Raw genomic sequence first — 21,709 nt, 5'->3', positions numbered from 1 at the left:
TTTCTTAGCTCTTCTTTGTGATTTTACATCTATCCATGCACTCTAAAAAATGCAGCTTGGTTTGGAACTTTATATAAATGGAGTCATTTATGTAAATCTTCATATAAATGGAATCATAATGTCTGCTCTTTCGCATTTTTTTTTTTTGCTTTTTAAAATATTGGCTTTTATCATCAAATATCAAGCATATCAAAAATGTGTGGAGAATCACCATCACTCAGCTTTAATAAACCCAAACCTTTCTCACATTTGCTATTTTTTAATGCGGTAACACTGCAGATGCAATTGAAGCATTCCCTGTGTACACCTCAATCTACCTTTCTCCTCCTCCTCTGAAGGTAAACAAACCAGATTTTGGTATTTATGCATGCTTTTACACTTTTAAAAGTGTACACAACACTTTTGCGTGTTCTAAAACTGCTAAATCTTATCACACAGCACATATCACTTGGTCATTTTTTTTTAAGTCATCATTATTTTTGAGATGTAATCAAGTTAACACATACTTTATGTTAATTCATTTTAACAGCCAAATACTACAAATATACCACAATTTATTTATCCATCCTTCTAATGGACATTGGTTCCAGGTTTTTACAATTAAAAACAATACCACAGTGAACTTTCTGTATATCTCCTTGAGTACACATGCCAAGAATTCCTATAAAGTATAATACCCAGAGATTGGGTTAGTGTATAAGCATCTTCAAATAAACTAGATGCTGCCAAACCATTCTCCAAAGTAACAGCAAATTTCAGTGACACCAGAAATGATGAGAGCCCAACACGCCAGACTTAGCAACGTGTGGAAGTGTGAGGTTTATGTTGTTTTCATTTTTGCCCATCTAATGGCAGTAAAATTGTATATCAATGTTGTTTTAATGTGCAATTCTTTGATTACTAGTGAGATTAAGCATCTTTTCCTATGAATGACTACTCAGGGATCCTCATCTATGAATTGCCTGTTCATATCCTTTGATCATTTTCTTGATTCATATGGAGTCCTTTGTCAGGTGCATGGCATGCAAACATAAGTTTAAATTTTAGTGTGCACAAATTTATCACTTTCCTTTTTGTGCTTATATGTACTCCAATGTCACAGTCTTTGCTTTTCTATAGGTTTAAATTTTGCTTTTCACTTATAGATCCTTAATCTATTCTTTCTATGGTAAGGAGTCTGGATAAACTCTGTCAGCACAATTTGTGCTTATAAATCACTTATACCATTTAATTACAGGTTACTTTCACCTTTCAAAACTGGTATTTTTACCATGAAGTTTGATTTTGATCTTGTGTAGATATTCTAAGTAAATATCAGGTATATTATGAGTATTTACATACCATATTTCTCCAAGAGTTTGAGATAATTATTCCCCTGTTATCTTTGAATCTTAGACTGTTAGCATCATCTACTCTAAAACTAATTTGATACTTCTATTTGTTTCAATAGAAGGATCTTAATCTAAAAAATAGATTTCATACTCTAACAGAAGTGATTATAGTTTCATACCATTTGTGTGATTCTGATATGAGCATGAGTATTAAATCTCATTCCAAATCACAGTGAGATGTACCAGACTTCCATTATTTGAATGAGTATTTGGTACCCTTTGCATGTTAAATATACCCTCATGGATGTAAATACAGTATACAGGGCAAAAAAAAGTCCCAAGGTATTAATTTAGCCAAAACAATTAAGAATATTTCAATATTAAATATAAAGCAGAAATAATGACTGTTTAACCGTACATGAGTGGTAAGTGCAATTTCTATCAGTGATAAATATCCAATAAAGCTATAAATAAACTGTTCATAATAAAAGATTTCCTATTAAATATCAGTAAGCTTTTATATATCTATTCCTTACGTACGTAGGTTGTTTTGGCAGTCATTCTTCATTGCCTCTTAAAAGATCAAGTCATAATCAAATATTGAGGGCTTTTTTAAGATTGACACCTGAGCTAACATCTGTTGCCAATCTTTTTTCTTCTTCTTCTCCCCAAGACCCCCCAGTACATAGTTGTATATTCTAGTTGTGGGTCCTTGAAGTTGTGCTATGTGGGACGCTGCCTCAGCATGGCCTGATGAGCAGTGTTAGGTCTGCGCCCAGGATTCAAAGTAGCAAAACCCTATGCTGCCGAAGTGGAGCATGAGAACCTAACCACTTTGCCAAGGGGCTGGCCTCAAATATTAAGAGTTTTAAGTAGACTTATTGTTACCAAGATAGTTTAATGTACCTACATGTACATTTTACATCAGAATCAAAATTTAAGTCCTAGTTATTCCATGTAAATGTCTTGTGGAAGTGCCATTACGATGGTTGCCATTTTCCAGAGATTAAAAAAGGAAGAAAAAAAAAATCAAGGGAGATTTCCATTCATTTCAACTATTTTTTGAGTATCTATTCTGGGCCAGGCATTAGGGATAAGGAAGTTATTCTGCTTTCATGAAGTTTACAATCTAGCAAAGAATCGAAGGCTGATAGAAAGAAATATTTTACTCTTTCCTTTGCTGCCTCTTACATTTTTGTAAGTTGATTCTATAAACCATTTCTGGTGAGAAGTCAGCTTCCATCTTTAATTTGAAGAATCATCTACCTTCATGCATAAAAGAAAGATGTTGTCACCATCTATTATATATCCAGGACTCACAGCACCCAGGAGTTCCAGGTTCTGGTATTAGATGAATCCAGCTTCTATCTAGGAATCAAGTTGAACTACAGATCTATCAGCTACCTAGCATCATCTCTGTATGGTCCCATTAGCCTTTAACCATTCCTACTGAGAATGTTCAGACCCAGGCCCTTGATTTTTAGGGGGTCTGCCGCAGATGTTATAGAGGCTTCCACAGTGCCACTTCTGCACTGGCACACAGGATGCTGAAGACCTAGGCCTGCCTTCCTCAGTGGATTCCATCTTCAACCAGCCCACCACCAAAATGGAGAGAGAGCCGCATTTTACTTTTTTTTAACGTCGTATTTGTGGGACACATTCGTGTTGTGTGTAGCTGTCGTTTGTGCATTTTCGTTGCTGTAGACAGTCAATTTTATGATTATACCATACGGGGATTTTCAGGAGAACATACTTCGTGTGATTCGGCTTGTTGAACTTTCTTGAGACTTGCCTTACGTATGGTGTACGGCCAATTTTCACCAGTATTCTGTGTGTGCTTGACAAGAAAGTGGGCGCTGCGGTTTAGAAGAGCTGTATGTGTCCGACGGCCACATTTGCTATTGCATGTTCCTACCTTTTACATCTCCACCGATCTTTTCTCTGCTTGCCTTGTCAATCACTGAGAAGTGTTAATATTTTCCACTACGATTGTGAATTTGTCTATTTCTTGTTTTAATTTTGTCAATGTTTACATTATAGAATTTGAAGCTATTAGGGGCCATCAAAACTTTAAATCATTATATCTTCCTGGAAGATTAAAACTTTTATCTTATGGGATGACTCTGTTTATCTTTAGCAGTGTTAACTTCTCTTTCCATGTGAATAACTTACCTGTGGATTGTTGTGTATTTTCTCTGTACACGATCACGTCATTTATAGATAAGGACAGGATTGGTTTTTTTTTTTCGTGGCCTCTGGCTTTGGTTTGAACCTCCAGCACAACGTTGAATAGAAATGGGGATGGTGGGAGACCTTACTGTGTTCCTAAGATCAAAGGGTAAGCATTCCACATATCGCCACTGAGTATGGATGTTGTATTTTATCAAATATAAATCGTCAGTTCACTCCTCTGCTCAACCCCTCAAGTGGTTTCCCCGTCTCACTAAGTCCAAGAGGCAAAGTTCTTGCAGTGATCTACTCGGCTCTGCAGGACCTGAGCCCCACTGTTCCTACGACTGCCTCTCCTACTGCTCTCCCTGGTTCAAACTACTCCAGGCACTGCACTCTCTGCTGTTTCTTCAGTCCTCTGGCTTGGTCCTGCCTCAGGGCCTTTGCACCGGCCATTTCCTCTGCCTGGAATGCTTTTCTCTCACATATCCCATGGCCAGCTTCCTCACTTACTTCAGATCTTTGCTCAAAAGTCTCCTCATGAGGCCTTAGTAATAACCTTATCTAAAATGTCAACTACTGCAACATTTTACATCCTCTTTCCTGCTTTGTTTTATCTCCTTGGCACTCATCACTGTTTATTTTTGCCATAAGCATCTTTGCTGTAGACATCTTTGCCACAAGCATTTTGCTGCAAACATTTTCTCTGCATAACTAACTGGTCAGTGAGGCCATTTTGCCATAAAAGATAAAACAACTGGTTGATAGTTCGGTTTCAACTAGAAAATACAGGGATAAAACTGCCTGGAGGTGTGAAATAAGACAGTGTAAAGCTAGATTGCATACTACACTAGAAAACGATAACATAGTTTACAAATCCTTCGGTGAGCAGTCATCCCTCCCACCTTCAAAACCCAAAGTTGCCCAAGCTACGGCAAACGTGAAGGAGGCGGCTATCATTCACAACAGCGTTCGAGAGCGCTAGTCACCGATGCTTTAGCCAAAGTAGACACAACACTTGTTCTCTAATGCCGTCTTTACCAAACTTGTCACCCAATATTAGAAGTTCGAGGCAAAAGAAGAATCAAGCTCCTCCTGTTCCTTCCAAAAAAGGACGTGGTTATGTGATTCCTTGTAAGTTTCTTGCAAGTGATGAAAATTTTTTGCTACTTAACAGTGGACAACATGATGTGGACAGAATTTTGGTATTTGGCACAGAATCTGGCTTAGATGATTTGGTGAAATATAAGGACTGGACATGCGATAGAACATTTAAATTTAGTCCAGATGTGTACGGCACATTTCATTATGTCCTTTAAATGTCCCTCTTTTATTTTTTGTTATTTTATCTTTTATGGCAAAATTGCCTAACTGGCGAATTAAGTTATGTGGTGAAAATGTTTGTGGTGAAAATGCTTACAAGGCAAGTACCTAGAGCCCTATTTACCATCTAAGGTGAGTTTCTTGTTTATCAGGTCTGATTCATTCATTTATTTAAGAGATAGTGATTGAATGTGCCTATGTGCTGGGCCTGTTCTGGGCATGGGGGATGCAGCAGTAAACAAGACGACCCCAGATCTCAACCCTCTGGCTTCTGCCCTGTTTTTTTTTCTCCTCTGTTTAATAGCAAAACTCATCAGGAGATGTCTATACTTACTCCATCTTCAAGTTTCTCTCCTCCGATGATGCTCACTATCTGGGTACAAGCCCAAAGTGGCTTGCCGTTGCTCTACAGTCCCACTCAGCAGCTGAAGTTCCCCGGGGGCAGAGTGTCTGGCTGGACCACAGTGTATTGATCCATTCACCTACTGAAGGGCATCTTAGTTGCTTCCAAGTTTCCCGCAATTATGAATAAAGCTGCTATAAACATCTATGTGTGGATTTTTGTGTGGACAGAAGTTTTCAGTTCCTTTGGGTAAATACCAAGCAGCGTGATTGCTGGATTATATGGTAAGAGTATGTTTAGTTTTGTAACAAAGTGCGCAAATGTCTTCTAAAGCAGCTGTACCATTTTGCGTTTCCACCAGCAATAAATGAGAGTTCCTGTTGCTCCACATCCTTGCCAGCATTTGGTGTTGTCAGTGTTCTGGATTTTGGTCATTCTAATAGATGTGCAGTGGTGTCTTATTGTTTTAATTTGTTTCCTTGATGACACATGATGTAGAGCATCTTTTCATATGCTTATTTGCCAACTGTGTGTCTTTTTTGGTGAGGTGTCTGTTAAAATCTTTGGCCCATTTTTAAATCAGGTTGTTTTCTTATTGGTGGGTTTTAAGCGTTCTTTGTATATTTTGGATAACAGTCCTTTACCAGATGTGTCTTCTGCAAATATTTTCTCCCAGTCTGTGGCTTATCTTCTCACTTTCTTGACGTTGTCTTTTTCAGAACATAAGTTTTTAATTTTAATGAAGTTCAGCTTCTCAATTCTTTCTTTCATGGATTGTGCCTTTGGTCTTGTATCTGAAAAGTCATTGCCATACCCAAGGTCACCAAGGTTATTCTCCTATGTTAACTTCTAGGGGTTTTATAGTTTTGCATTTTGTATTTAGGTCTATGATCCATTTTGAGTTACTTTATTTTCTTTTTAAGATTTTATTTTTCCTTTTTCTCCCCGAAGCCCCCTGGTACATAGTTGTGTATTTTTAGTTGTGGGTCCCTCTAGTTGTGGCATGTGGGATGCCGCCTCAGCATGGTTCGATGAGCGGTGCCATGTCCGCGCCCAGGATTCAAACCCATGAAACCCTGGGCCACTGCAGCGGAGCGCGCGAACTCAACCACTCGGCCACGGGCCGGCCCCCTTGAGCTGCTTTTCGTGAGGGTATAAGGTCTGTGTCAAGATTCATTTTGCTGCACGTGGATGGCCAGTTGTTCTAGCACCCTTTGCTGAAAAAGTATCTTTGCTCCATTGTACCACCTTTGCTCCTTTGTCAAACACCAGTTGACTATATTCATGTGGGTCTATTTCTGGGCTCTTCATTCCATTGATCTGGTTGTCTCTTCTTTCAGCAGTACCACACCATCTTTATTACCACAATTTTACAGTAAGTCTTCACATCAGGTAATGTAGGTCCGCCTACTTTGTTCTTCTTCAATAGTATTGACTATTCTTATTTTCTTTTAAAGATTGGCACCTGAGCCAACAATCTTTTGTTGCCAATCTTTTTTTTTTCTGCTTTTTCTCTTCAAATCCCCCCAGTGTATAGCTGTATAGATATATTTTTTTAGTTCTGGGTCCTTCTAGTTGTGGCATGTGGGACACCACCTCAGCATGGCCTTATGAGCGGTGCCATGTCCACGCCCAGGATCTGAACCTGGATTATATAGCGTGAATCTGGACTTAGGATTCATGGGGTGCTTGTTGGTGATACTTGGGGATAACAATAAATGGGAAATTTCAGAACGACAGCATGACAAGGGCAAAAGAATCAGGGGCTCAGATGTCTAAGAGAGGAAGGTCTGGCTCATCTCAGTACGCAAGCAACGTTGACCAGCAGAAATGCTAGTTGAGGGCAAGGGGAAATCTAGACTAGACAGTGGAAGAATCTGGAGATGTTTTCCATACAGTGCCTCAGGGTGTCCCCAGCAGAACTGAGCCCCAGGTGCCCATAGTGGTGACTCTCGCAATTTGTCTCAATTCCTCAGTCTCCCGAGGACTTCCTAGAATCACCTCCCCAATCCTTATCTAAAAGTCTGCATTTGGGAGAACCCAAGTAAGACCCTTTTCACCAAGGTTATCATGAAGTCTGTCAAGCATCTTGCTGACATCCTGATATACTGTCTCTCTCTCTCTCCTAAAACACAAAAGAGTTTAGTCTGCCATGATTTCTTGCTATGGAGACCCATGTTGGCTCCTGGTGATTATAAGTTTCTTTTCTAAGTGCTCATGAAAATCCATTTAATAAGCTATTAATTTGATAGTAGGTCAACTGTTACTTTTCAAAAATTATGAAGGACTTTCAAATTCCAATTTTGTTTTGTCTAACATTGGTAGTTTTTTATCTGTAAAATACTGAAACATTTTTCTCTAAGCAGTGTTGAAAATTTTGTTTAAATATTTTATTGCCTAAGTATTACTATTTTGTCTAAATATTAAATAATATTTTGCTGAGATGGCTTTTATTTCTGAAAGACTTGTTCACATGAGAGAAATTATGTCTTGAATTTCTAATCGCAAAGCTTTAGAATATAAGCATTTACACATAAGTAAAAGGAAATCATTAATGCCGAATGTTTGCAGTCCAATATATCTAAAAGCACCAAGCATTTATTTATTTATTTTAGGAAGATTAGCCCTGAGCTAACTACTGCCAATCCTCGTCTTTTTGCTGAGGAAGAGTGGCCCTGAGCTAACATCTATGCCCATTTTCTCTACTTTGTATGTGGGACGCCTACCACAGCATGGCATTTGCCAAGTGGTGCCATGTCCGCACCTGGGATCCGAACCGGTGAACCCTGGGCCACCGAGAAACAGAATGTGTGAACTTAACTGCTGCACCACTGGACCGGCCCCAGCACTGAGCATTTAAAAATGTAAACATCTTTATAAACCCTTTTCAGTTCATCAGACTAGAAATAGCAAATAGCAAAGGTTTTATCAAATAGGATTACAACTTCAATGGAGAGCAATATTTTCCTTATAATGAGTTATATAGGACAAGCAAATAATCATGAAACATTTATTTAATATAGACACAAAATGTAATACATAATGAGAAAAAATAAACACTTAAATGTTGACCAGAAGAAATTAGTAACAAACACCACTTACATTTGATTTTCGTCAACAAAAGGTCTGAGTCCTAATTTAGCAGGAGCCTTGAATATTTAAGTTAAACCACAGCTGCATTATGACAGCCACCAGTGCAGTCTACACAGCTCAGCACACTGAAAGTTCAATTAGGGCTTGAGCCAACATTCTTAGAAACTCGAAATAAGTAGACTAAAAGGGCTTGCTTTCTTAGTTAAATCAGATAAATCTTAAAACTAGGAAAATATTCAAAAATAAAAATTTTAAATTGCATTTTGCTAAGGGCATGAGTTAAAAAATGCACACACATACAAAACAGTGACAAAGCCAAAGCACAGAAAGTATTTATATGTGAAAGAATCATGTGGATTTATGTCAGAGAACATCATATTTGTTTATCTTAATGTGGATCATAGTTAGGTTTTAAGGTATCAGAAATCCTTTTGAATTTATTATTGAACTGAAACACACTACACAGAATATTTCAAAGTTGCTACCAAAAAGCAAGTTGGAATTGTACTTGGCAATACAGGTTTCTCAACATACTTATCTTCCCTTTGGGCATCAAACTAAGAAAGGTGTAGGGAGAAAATAATTAAACGGTTTCTGAAGGATACACTAGCCATTTCATCAAGAGTTTTGTTTCTGAATTATATAGAATATCCTGGTCCATAAACAATGTAACAGATTTTTGGAGAGAGTATCAGTTTTGGGGCTAAAGAAATAAGGGGTGAGACTGGAACCCTCAGTGACAGCTCTGAAAGGACACGGAAGCTGATAAGCGGCCTGAATAGTGAGACACAGGTGGGAAAGAATATGTGGTAAGTGCTGGCTTGTTACCGGATTTTTTCCCTCCCTCTGATTCATTCATGTTTTTAAGACTGTCTTCTGTGTCCTTTTGGGAGGAAATTATCTTGCCCTTTATCATTTGTTCCTTCAATATTTTAACATAGATTCTATAATAAAAATGACAAATTCAAGGCTAGTATTAAAAACTTGAATACACATAACAACGAGCTTTATCCTCTCACCAGTAAACTCTTTTTGGTGAATAAAATCCTCATTTGTGGAAGCGGAGCGGCCTCTGTTACTAGACAGTGTTCACTTAGGGGACAATACTCTGCTTTTGGAGGTGGGAATAATCACTTTCTAAATAATGTGTTAAAAGTAAGTACCTTCCTTCTGAGGCATTACGGCTTCATGAAGCGCATTTCACTTCTTATCCTTATGGTGTTTAGTTGCATTATACAACTGCAGATGTGGCTCCTAATTCCTAAGGCTCTCTCCAAAATCACTCAAGAAAAAGCAGGACCAATGAAACTACAATCAAAACCTCTCAAAAATGCAGTTACTGTAGATGTATATAAATAAACTATAATCAAAAGTTGAATCTGAGGTCTGGGAACCGATTTTATGTTGAATGTAAGTCTTTTTAAAAGTTTTCCTATTTAACATGTAATTTAAAAGAATATTGTCGAAACTGAAGTACAAAGATTACATTTATTCTGAGTCCAGACATTTTCTCAACTGGAGAACTACAGGACGGATCTGACTTCTCCATCAGTAATATAGAGTCATAATAAGTCATGTTGCAAAAAGTGTCTGACCCTCTTCGGATAAACACAGCATTTAGCTCGAGAGACCAAAGAAGTTAACTGAGTCCTCATGCTCACTGTTAATTTTCCCTATAATTGGTAAAAATGCTGCCTATAGTAGATGGTATTCATATTTTCAATGAATTCATATCTTTTTTGGTGATCAAATAGAGAAAATGAATGAGATTTCATTTTTAAAAATAAGGTTTATTCGTAGTAACTATCTTTAATAACAGTACATTTATTTTTACCCTGGGGAACGCACAGGTGTAGACAATGCCAGCTTTAACACTTATTACAAACGTATACTCTTGATACTAACGCCAAAGACTATGACTGTTCTCCCCACTGGCGCTCTTCTCACTATGAAGAACCCTCACTGCGTCTGAACCGAGACTGCGACACGCGGCAGAGAGGAGTGTGGGGTGAGCGGCCAGAATCAGTCAGCAGGTTTTCTATCTTCTCAGTTAGGTAACCGAAATAGAAACTCTAGTTCTAAATTTTAGAAGCAAAGTCTAAATATTAGAAAAATAAAGAGAGGGAATTAATAAACTGCTTTGGAATACATGCCTGAGGTGACAACAGCTTGTCCTGTCATGCTGTGGCAGCTTCCAGGTGAAATCTTTTCAGTCTTCAGATTCATACCTGGAAAGAGAGAGAAATCAAGAACATAATGTCGAGAGACTTTTGTTTGTTGTTACCAAATGAGTTTCCTTGAAACCTCTCCAGTGACTAAACCAGCAGCACTGCGATTCTCCCGTGAGAGCACTGCTAGCTCAGACGTCAGACACCTCCCGGCACCTAGCTGGTGACTCGGGATTTCTGCAGTAGGTGGGAGGATGGACCCGGTAACTGCCAGATACCTGCAGACTCTGAGTCTGTATCTGGCACTTAGATCCATGACAGCTTAGAAGAGAAATTCACTAATTATCTAAACGGTCAGATGGACACAAATAGCTGAATGGCTGTGTGAGTAAAAGGTTAGCAAACCTCCTTCTCTAAGGACAAATGTGATCTCAGATTCACTTTCTAGCTCTGTGGCCCTGGAACCCTGATCAAGGTAAAATGTCAGCTGAGTTTCCAGGCAAAACTGCTAATGACAAAAATGACCACATGTGGACAGAACTGTGAACAAACCATGACTACCCGGTGGGAGTAGCAGCTTTAGGCTCCTGTCTCTGCGGTGAGTTCTGGTAACAGCCATGTTCCTCCCTGGGCATCAGGTGGTTGTACTAGAGATACTGGTCCCATGTGGAGCACAGACGTCTAAGCCACGCTGGCTATGGCACCCATCTGCATGGACCTCATTCTCTAGCACCTAAACTGTCACTCGAGGACACATATGACCAGGTGTTGGACTGCTGCAAGGACACCACTGAGGAGAAATGCCTAATGCTGTCCGGCTAGCTTGCTGCGTTTCCTGTCTGATGCTGCTAAGTGACTCCACTGCCGAGAGTAGCCTATTGTAGTCACGTGTGAGTCTGAAGCTCCAGCTGGACCTCAAAAGCAGCCCTGGTGGGCACTGCGGACGAGGCCTGGCCAGAGCCCCTCTGCTCCCTCAGACGCAGGCTTCTGGACTCGATGGCAGAGCAACGGCCACCGGCCCGACCTCTCTGACGCCAGCTTAGATTCAATGAAGGACAAACGTCAGCCCAGTGGAGAGACAAACCCGAGGGGTGGGGTCGGCATGGCTTACTTTGCCAGTCTTTTCCTCAGGTCTTTGATTTGGTCATTCTTCCTGGTCAGAATCTCTTTCATGTTTCGATAAGCTGCTGTTTGTTGGAATTTCTTCTCTAATTCCTGCGTAGTGAAAAATGTCAGCCCATTACTAAGAAACAGTTAAGGAAAGAAATAACGAATCTGATGAAAATGTCTATTTTTTGCTCTAATTTTACTAATATTCTGCTTATCTTCATTTCTAATTTCTTTTAAAAAAATACTTCTATAAAATTAAGACTACTGAAACTTTAAAAATACATTCTTTCAAATGAGAAGCCAATAAAATAGTAACATTTTCCCAAGGGCAATGCTGGCAAATAACTCAAACATACTAAGCCCTAGACGTGGGGAATACATTTGAAATAGTAAATTGATTTTCAGGTAAAAGAACCAGGATCTTTTTTCCAAATCCAGAGCAGTGTCAGTGTTTTAGGAGGAGGACTTTCAATTTAGTTAAATTTTAGCTCCCATGTTCTTAAGAGTCTCATTTTTAAAGTGAAGAACCCGTTCTCTATGCATTTCACATAAATTAAGAAAAAAGTATAGGATCCTTTAAAAAAAAAAGGTCACCCTCCCTCTGCCGGGCTGCAGCAGGGATGGGCAGGAGGGCAACGTGGGGTGCGGGCCAGCACTTGTAAGCCACCTGGGGAGGAGCATCTGATCATGACGTAGGAAGGAGTGGAGATTTTTTATTATCACAGATATTTTAGTGCCAAAGATGGAAGATTCTTGGTGCCCAGAAATGATAAACCTTTAGAACACATATTGGCTAATCCTTGACAAAACAAGGTGAACCTGCAGCCGTCCAGCCTTTCCCTGAGGTACTCTCGTCCCTCTACACTGCACTCATCCCTCAACTGGACAGGAACAAACGAATGCGACCTTCTCAGCCAGGCTCAGCTGCTCCTGAACTCTGAGCAGGTCATGCTTGGCTGTCACGAGCTTCTCCTCCAAGGACTTCTGGTTTTCTGTCTTGTCATTCAGTGTCTTCTCAAACTCACTCTTCAAAGTAGCAACGGTGTTTTCTAAGTCGCTCAAGTCTTGGGCCTTTATAAAATCCTATGAAAAATACATACATTAACATAAATTCATGTTAACATCCTACACGGTAACTGTTTTAGCGTGGTAATTCAACATCATGAGATGAAAGCACGTTAGCCTCCCTTGCCAGCCTGGGAAAGCTCTAGCTTCGCGAGGGTCGCCAGCATGCCCAGCGCGCCCTCAGCCCTCAGTGCACAGGGTGTCCTGCACACGGCAGACACTCAGCGGTCACTGATTTCCAAGGACGTAAAATGTGATTTACAAACTGCTGGAATTCTGAAGAGGAACAGGAGAGAGGTGAGATTCTAAATTTGACAAGGTTGCGCGTCAAATAGGTTAGGATGGCAATTAGGTTTCATTTTTGAAAAGTCAAGTTAAAAAAAATCCTGGTGAAGAATTTTAAATGATACAGATGGAAAAATAATAACATTAATATAATCTACATAAAAAACGTAACAGTCATATGTTTTACTCATTTTCAATAAATATGAGAACCTAATTAATGCTTACTGATTATATGGTTTGCTAAATTTACAAGGTTCTAAGTTTTTCATATTAACTAGTGATATGCATGTTTGCACCCTTTGTCAGTATAACACAACAGCTGGATCTTCTCCCCACCTGGGTCTTGTTTTTGAGTGGATAAAATTTGTAACAGAAGAGTTGTATTAATAAGACAGGAAAATGGTCTATAATTGCTAAATATGAAGATGAAGCAGTATTATCAATAAAAGAAAAATTCCTTTCTCATTTTTGAAATCTGGTCTTTAAAAAAGATTTTATTTCATTGCAACTAGTGAAGTTGTGTATGCATTTTGCTCGTGCCAAAATCTTAAAAGTAAAATTGGAGCAAAGTCCAAAATGGCTTTTAAAACAAATTCATCATCCAAAAATGTTTGCAATTGTTTTGCTTATGAGAAATTATAAAGCTGTTCTGGAATATTTAGCTCTTTGTTTTATAACTCTATGGTCCTTGGTATATAATGATTGAAAATCATATATATTTTCCTTTTTTTTAAAGCCATATAAGAAGTATCGTCCTATTTTAAAAATACAGACAAAGTGATGTAATGTCTGAGATTTGCTGCCAAAAAAAAAACAGGGGAGGGGAGAGGAAAGGAAAGGTAACTATGAAACCAGACTAGCCATGCCTGATGATAAAGTGGAGTGATAAGTCCTGGGGGTGCCTTATACTATTATCTCTAGTTTTGTTTATGTTTGAAATTTTCCATAGAGAAAGCGTAACAAAAGTCCAATGAAGTAGGTTTGGGGATTGTTTAATAGACACTTACAATGACAATACAACTATCAGAAAAGCCAGTGCTGCACTGAAAATCGCAGTGGTCCTGCTGACATGAAATCCTAGTACAGGATCCACCCTTAATGGAAAGGCCACAGGAGGCAGAACTGTGCACACAATAACTTCCAGCAGGGGGAGCGATACTCAGTCAGTGATTCCCCTCAGACAAGCCTGGGGAACTTCACCACTGGATTTCAGTGCAGTACACAGGTACTGCTAGACACTGATGGCTGGAAGATGCACAACCAGTAAATTCATTCCATTTTGTCATACTCACCGAAGGCAAACTTAAGTAATAATAAGTTCTGATAAAACCAAAATACAAATTCAATTAACTGAAAACACTTCCTTTATTGCCTTTTTGCCCATTGTAATTGGAATGCCAAAGTGAAAGGGGGAAGAACTTTTAAAAAATAAACTTAAGAATATCTTGTATGCCAATGGGCTCTCGGAACATGTGAGGCACGTGAGCCGTGTAGCTGCCACTGGGCCCTTCCCCGGCCCTCACCTGACCTTTCCTGGGCAAGGATGTCCCGATGCAGGACAACAGTGGCATCCCTCTCAGGGAGTGGCAGGGGGTGGGGCATAATGAACAGTCATTAAGACAATGTTAAGTATAACCTTATTCTATTAGAAAATGTGAAAAAGATAGCTACGACTTATTTACCTTTTGGTTTCCTTGATCAAGCTGTAAATCTTGCAGTGCTTTTTCTAGTTTTGACTTCTCATTCAATGCCTCTGTTGCCTATAATCAAGGTTAAACAAAACACATTCAGTATTTAGTCTGTAAGTAACTCTTTCAATAATTTTGTTAAAGTATTTCACAGTTACCTGTATTTCAATAGTCTTCAGCCTTGACTTCAATTTCTCATTCTCTTCTTGAAGTCTTAAGATTTCCTTTGTGAGTAAATTCAAGTTTTATTATTTTAGCCAAAGTATTTTTAAGACTTGAAATTACTTGTTTCACTTAAAAACTTAATCTTAAAATTATATAACAACTCAAAATGCCCTGGTTATTGGTAATATCCCAATTTCACCCAGCCTACCAGCCTCAACACCTGTGTCTTCTTTGGGTCTAAGACTTCTAGTTCCTTCTCTCACAGTCTCTCAGACTCTCTTTAGCCCTCTGTTCTCAGTCTTTCTCTAAACTCCCCCTCCCCTGCCATCTCTCACCTAGCTGATCCTGCAACTCTGGCGTCTAGTCTTGGCCCATATCGCACACCACTTACCACTTATCCTAAAAACACGATCGTCACCATTCCAATACTCTGTGTCCAAGCCCTAAAGGATTCTGACTGAGCTGACACCAACGCGTTTGCTCTTACGCAGCTCCATCATGAGAGCCACCTGTCAGTCCTGTCTTACCTTTCACTACATTCCAGTACACACATTGGCCTGGTCAGAGAGCAGTGCACTGTTTCAAATCATGCCAGCCTTCTTTCTGCCTCTGACTGTTGCCCATTCTGTCCCCCTGCCTGCCATGGGCCCTTCTCTTCCCTCTCACGATTTCATGTCTCTGCCTTTCAGCCTGGCTCAGGCACTGCCTTCCCAAGAGGCTGTCCTCAACCACTCTTACCCACATGGAACGTGTCCTCTCTGCCACCCTGTGGCACCTGGCCCACAGGTTAACATTCCCCTGTCTCCGTTTTTTTTTTTTTAAAGATTGGCACCTGAGCTAACAGCTGTTGCCAATCTTCTTCTTTTTTTTTTCTGCTTTTTCTCCCCAAATCCCCCCAGTACATAGTTGTATATTTTAGTTGTGGGTCCTTCTAGTTGTGGCATGTGGGACACCGCCTCAGCCTGGCCTGATGAGCAGTGCCATGTCCACGCCCAGGATCTGAACCAGTGAAACCCTGGGCTGCTGAAGCGGAGCCCATGAACTTAACCACTCGGCTATGGGGCCAGCCCGTCTCCATTTTTAGAATATTAGTTTTCCCTTCCCAATGAGACTATAAGGTTTCTGAGGGCAAAGGACCAGGTATTGCTCTTCTTTTTATCTAACAATATCTACCATAGTGTTGAGAATACAGGAGTCATGAAAAATATTTGTATATTGGTAATTAATTTTTATAAACCTCCTAATAAAAAAAATCTCTTCATTGTTATCATAGATCATAAACTTCAAACATCCATCAGTAAACACTGTGCAAAAATTTCATGCTCTTCACTTCACCATGAAAAGACGCAATCAGGAGCAGTTTCAGACTCTCTGGAAGGTAAGTATGCCCTCCTCTGGCCCAGTGGGTAACATAAAGTAACACTACTATGATGGATTAATTACCCTCAGTGGACCAAAGCCTGAATCAACCTCCTTCCACCTCAGGTTCTCTACCCTAGAGTTGTGCAGGCAATGAGAATACGTAATTAGAGGGTTTGCCATTTCTCAAAACGATGACAAAATTACCTTGTTTAGGAGTTCTGCTGTTCCACCTTCATTAAGTGGAGCAAGTTTTGGCTTTATGATATCTATGATGGGCTGAAATGAAATAAAGAAACAAAACTGAAATCGCCATAGAATAAATCATGTGTAATCAGTGGACGCTTGTACTTTCTAATGGAAGGCACTGTCAATATGTCCACTGGATGGCAGCTCCACAGTGTGGGGATTTTCACTGTCTGCGTCTCTGCTACGTCCCAGCGCCTGGGACAGTGCCTGGCCCACAGGGCCCAATATAAGTTAGAGATAAAAATGAAATTCATCCTTATATGTTTTTTAAAAAGTAGAGGTGGAAGAAACAGGAGGGAGGGAAGGCGCTCAGACCCAGAGAAGATATAGATCCTAGTATCTAGGCACTGGGATTTTCACCTCTGGGAGCTGGAACAGACATTTCTGCCTAAACCCCAGACTCTGGGGAAACTGTAATATTGATGAGGATTTAGGCAATTATATTATAGATGAATAACTTGGCACAAATATTCTGTCAGTTTAGCAATATGTATTAAAAACAAAAGAATCCACGCTGTCTGACCTAGAGATTTCTTAGCCAGAAATATGTACCAAAGGAATAAGTGGGAAATTATTTTGTAAGTGCATGTTCATGGATTCATCCCAGCAGTATTACTGTCCAACACCACGGAGTATTTATGGGACATCTAGACAATGGAATGTTAAGTGGTCACTGCAAAAATGAGAATGATTAAGAAAAGGAGTAGGTAACCACTAGTATTGTCTCCACTTGACTGATGAGGAAGACGAGGCTCAGCCGTCTCAGGTGACCTGCTCAAGATCACATAGCTAGGGCGTCACAGAGCCGGGATGTCCACCCAGCTTTGGCTGACCCAACAGCCTGTGCTCTGTATCATCTGAATGAAGACTTTATCTAGGAGTCAGACGGACTACAAGGATTTCGCCTACGTGTGTGTGTGAGATAGCAGACATAGACAGTTTTTCATAGTTACTCCCAAAGGTTTTCTTCTTTTGTCTAAAAATCTGAGAGGCAGTCTTTGAATTCTGCTCTTGAGTTAACTGCTCTTCCTTGAGAGTTCTCATTTCAGCCTCTCAATGCTCTGAGTGACTTCAAGATTTTAAATACAGGCTATTGAGATATGGACTTAGAATGACCAAAGATTACCTTTTTATTTGAAGATGTAAATTCTGCTTTTTCAAATTCTGCAACTTGTTCTAATAATTCTCTTGAAGATAAAAAGCAAATATGAGAAGATATTTATTTGAAATAGATTTGTATCACACATAAGAAAAATAAAATCACTAGTACCAATCTATTACACACCAGAGAGAGCAGAGCAAGATGAACAAAACTTCATATCAAAGGTGGTATTTAGTTATTATCAAGGATGTCATTGATATATCTTTATTGATATAACTACATAGGATATTTAGTTATAGCTGAGAATCCAAACCATGTGGACTCAAATTTGAACACCACAGCACCTGGTATTTTGTACCTACTGAGTATACAATATAATTGCTAGAACTGAACCACAATGTTAATACAAATGTGTTGGAAAGTTGTAGTCAACTCTATTTTTGAGGTGCTATAGGGCGCTTGCTCTATTATATAATATAATTGTTAGCGAAAAAATGTTCAAGAAAGACAAACTGATTTTAATAGAGTAGTCTTGGAAAAATGGAATTAGTTCATGATATCTACTGAAAAAGAGTATGATAAATTCTCAAGAAAGACAGATGGTTTGGGGGTGATCCACCCGATCATTTCCTTCTATTTGCGAAGGTAAACGAGAGCTGACTGTACGAAAGCTTATAAAGTGAATGGCAGTAACTGCTCCTCTAAGCTTCTGCATAGGTCAGTTTCTCAAAGTTTTCTCACCAATCACCTCCTGACAGTTGGTGAATTATACAGTTTCCTTCCCTACTCCTTCACTTCCTATTTCATCTTTAAAAGATGTGTATACTTTTAAATGCAAATATTTAGCTATAAACTTCCAATACTACTGGACTGATAAATTTGAATTAATTTTTCAACTGTTCCATAGTCTTTATTTCTTAGTTGACTTATCTCTAAAGAGTTAATTATAATACTGATCAGGATAAAGATACTGTAAGGAATTATTAATAAAGGCCTGAAAAGCAATTTCCTACATCTGAAAGGCCTTTAAAACACCCAGGAGCAGTAGAAACAGAACTTGGAAGAGGATGTGAGTGGCACCTGAGAAATCACTCAGTAACTGGATGCTCTGCCGCCACCCTACCCGAACTTTCTCACGTACCAGCCCCAAGAAATGCAGCTGCAAAGGCATTTGCTAACTTCTGCGATCAAGCTTGCGCCTCTACAGTCATAACTGCAGGTACAAATTTTATTACCTGTTTTCAAGTTCAGAGATATCTGTTTGTAGCTTGAGGTACCACTTCTCAGCCTGTGAGAACAGCTGCCGCAGGAGCAGCACATTGGTATAGGCTGTGTTGATGAGCTCAGACTCCACCTCGCTGTGGACCACAGCCTGCAACCCGTTCAGGACTTCCGAGACTTCGTCTGCGGTGAAGGTCTCCTCCACCAGCCTGGAGAGAACCGCGATCCAAAAATTCAGGATAAACCACAAACACCATTTACAAAATAAAACACAACTTAGAAACCCACATTCATGTTATCTAAAGGATTAAAGGGTTATAGTGAAAATCCCTCTGGGAACCAGCTTCTTTATTAATAAAACAGATTGAAAATAATTTAAGCTCAATTAATTTTTGATGTCTATCTAAACAATTAAATTGTGGCTCATTCTTCAAATGTGCACATCCTTTAATACAAGCACATGCTCAGAAACATTCCCCAATTTATCTAGTTTTTTCTTTAGTTTTTCAGTTAAAAATTTTTTTTACTTTAATCTCCCCTAAAATTAGTTTTATCACTTTTAGTAATTTCAAAAGTCACCTGAAAAGTGTAATTTCTCCTTTCTATTATTTGTCTAGGATTTCAATAATTGTATGAACTATTCATATGTTAGTAAATGCCTATGAGAAAATCAATGGTAATTATATACTGCTTCTCTTAGCATTCTTGAGACCCGAAAGAAAAAACCTAACTTATCGTTAATGGAGTCAAAGCTCCACTGACCACTAACCATTCCACAAAAATGAACATCATCAACAACAGTGTTAAAAAGCCACTCTCACAGAGAGAAGGTTGGGTTGGAAGGGAATGTCAGCACCGTCTTCCTCAATCCCCTCACTTTGCAGATGGAACAAAGGCTTGGAGGGTGGAGGTGACATGCCCATGGTCCCACTGGGGGTGACTCAACCCCACAATCATTTCCAGCAATCTCGGCAACACGCCCAACAGCGGAATCCTGGGGGAAGCTTCTGTGCACGCCTACTTTCAATGACAGTTTCACAGTAACACAGTCCTTTCCTCTCCCCTCCTCCACCCTCACAGTCTCTTAGCCATCAGACACTCAGCAGAGGAAGAGCGACTGCCTCAGCTTTATCTTCCTCTTCATGCCCAAAAGGACAAACGGGAACTGCACCAAAGTCTTATCACAGTTACACTCAGTTAATATTATTTGATTTACCATTCTTTAATGTTTCACTTAGCCAGCAGAATTTAGCTATTCTAAAAAAATCAAAACTGTACTTTTACTTTTTTTGCTGAGGAAGATTCGCCCTGAGCTAACATCTGTGTCAATCTTCTTCTGTTTTATATGTGGGTCACAGCATGGCTGACAAGTGGTGTAGGTCTGCGCCTGTGATCTGAACCTGGGCAGCTGAAGCAGAGTGTGCCAAACTTAACTATTAGGCCATGGAGCAGGCCCCCAAAACTATATTTTTGATGAAAGTCCTTATTAACTATATTAACAATCTTTTTATATTCTTTAATAGAACATACCAAATCTGCTTAAAAAATATGCTTTCTTTGGGCAACCCAAGTTCATTATTATGAACAGCAGTTAAGGTACCCAGATGCATAAGTGAGTAATGAAGTACCCTCTCTGGCTGTCCCACAGCCTCCCCAATTAAACTGTCGCTGACATCTGCTGGGGCTGGGAAACCAGATTACCAGGTTAGATCAATGGGCTGAACAGATAACGGTCTCCAGTGGATGGTCTGCTACTGAGTGAAGTTCACGGCTTTAGGACAGTTGTTGCTCTCTTTCATTTATGTCTTACTTGACATTTAAGTGTGCTGAAGTCTGATCCCCAAGGAATCTGAGGTCTCTTTCAGTCCTTTTCTTTGGTTTCCCTATTATCCTCTAGATCAAACATAAATTTTCTATGGACTTTAATTATCTTCCATTATTGGTCCAACCAAACTAATTATCATCTTTTGCTACAAATCAACTAACAATCTTGGTACTCGTCAGGAACCTTTCCACGGTTTCCCACTGTGTTCCCCTCCCCCAATTCTTCAATATGAACTGCATAGGTGTTTTCTTGCTAGTTGTCATGTCATATGGCTCTAATCTTTTAAATAATAACTCAAGTAAATAAAGTTCTAGAATCTTTAATACACCAAGTCAATCATTAACCCACAAGCACTTCACAATTTCCTCACTGCCCTTCGGAAACTTTGTAATCCCATAATTATCATATGTGCGTGTCTGCTAATAGAGTGCTCCCACCACAATCCGGTTTCTTGAGGTTCACAATCCACGAGGCTTGGTGTAGCTGCCCTCTGTGAATGACTGATCATGACAATCCCGGCAATGGGTTGTACGGCCTCTGCTATGGCATCCCCCTAACGGGCTAGAAGAGAGGACCCATGTCCCCACTGGAGTCCTCTGGAGCCCTCTGGTACCTGCTCTCCTGGAGGTCTTGGAAGCAGGAATCTACAGTTTTGAGTCTCAAGCCCCTCTTTGAACGAGCAAAACGCATATAATTAATAACTTCATTTTGATGGTGCTCATTTAGGCCCAATTCTGCCTGAAAGAGAGAAAAGTAATGTAATTGTTAGTCTTGCAGATGTAATAAAGGGACCAACAATGACAACATCCAGGACATCCTGTCGTGGAGACTGCTAGATGTCCACTAAATTCTGCTCTTCCCTTCTTCCCGGGTGCGTGGCTGCCCGTCTAGAGGGCATTCCCTTCTTCCCGGGTGCATGGCTGCCCGTCTAGAGGGCATTCCCTTCTTCCCGGGTGCATGGCTGCCCGTCTAGAGGGCATTTCCTTCTTCCCGGGTGCATGGCTGCCCGTCTAGAGGGCATTCCCTTCTTCCCGGGTGCATGGCTGCCCGTCTAGAGGGCATTTCCTTCTTCCCGGGTGCATGGCTGCCCGTCTAGAGGGCATTCCCTTCTTCCCGGGTGCATGGCTGCCCATCTAGAGGGCATTCCCCAGCCCTCCTTGCAGTCAGGTGTGGCCACATGACTACTTCTCAGCAATGGAGGTAAGCGGAAGAG

General features: G+C 40.0%; 1 protein-coding gene across 4 annotated transcripts in view; it reads right to left on the bottom strand.

Moving 5' to 3' along the window:
- Positions 1-21,709, bottom strand: part of LZTFL1 (leucine zipper transcription factor like 1) — a 67,034-nt gene that overhangs the window by 5,868 nt on the left and 39,457 nt on the right. For 2 of the 4 annotated variants that reach the window (XR_011496288.1, XR_006517355.2), the window contains exons 2-10: positions 21,110-21,234; positions 18,686-18,880; positions 17,475-17,535; positions 16,307-16,378; positions 14,734-14,799; positions 14,570-14,647; positions 12,444-12,620; positions 11,539-11,642; positions 10,413-10,487 (exon numbers count right to left, since the gene is read on the bottom strand). Coding sequence is in view for 2 of the 4 variants with exons in the window: in XM_014852429.3 (XP_014707915.1) it covers positions 10,469-10,487; positions 11,539-11,642; positions 12,444-12,620; positions 14,570-14,647; positions 14,734-14,799; positions 16,307-16,378; positions 17,475-17,535; positions 18,686-18,880; positions 21,110-21,234 (897 nt within the window). In the remaining 2 variants the exon portion in view is untranslated. Of the gene's footprint in view, positions 1-8,162; positions 10,488-11,538; positions 11,643-12,443; positions 12,621-14,569; positions 14,648-14,733; positions 14,800-16,306; positions 16,379-17,474; positions 17,536-18,685; positions 18,881-21,109; positions 21,235-21,709 lie in introns of those variants that run through there. The other 2 variants (XM_070492440.1, XM_014852429.3) reach the window with 1 other exon arrangement.

The sequence above is a fragment of the Equus asinus genome, chromosome 21 (assembly GCF_041296235.1).
Source record: "Equus asinus isolate D_3611 breed Donkey chromosome 21, EquAss-T2T_v2, whole genome shotgun sequence".
Lineage (NCBI taxonomy): Eukaryota > Metazoa > Chordata > Mammalia > Perissodactyla > Equidae > Equus > Equus asinus.
This window is presented reverse-complemented; position numbering and strand designations above follow the sequence as displayed.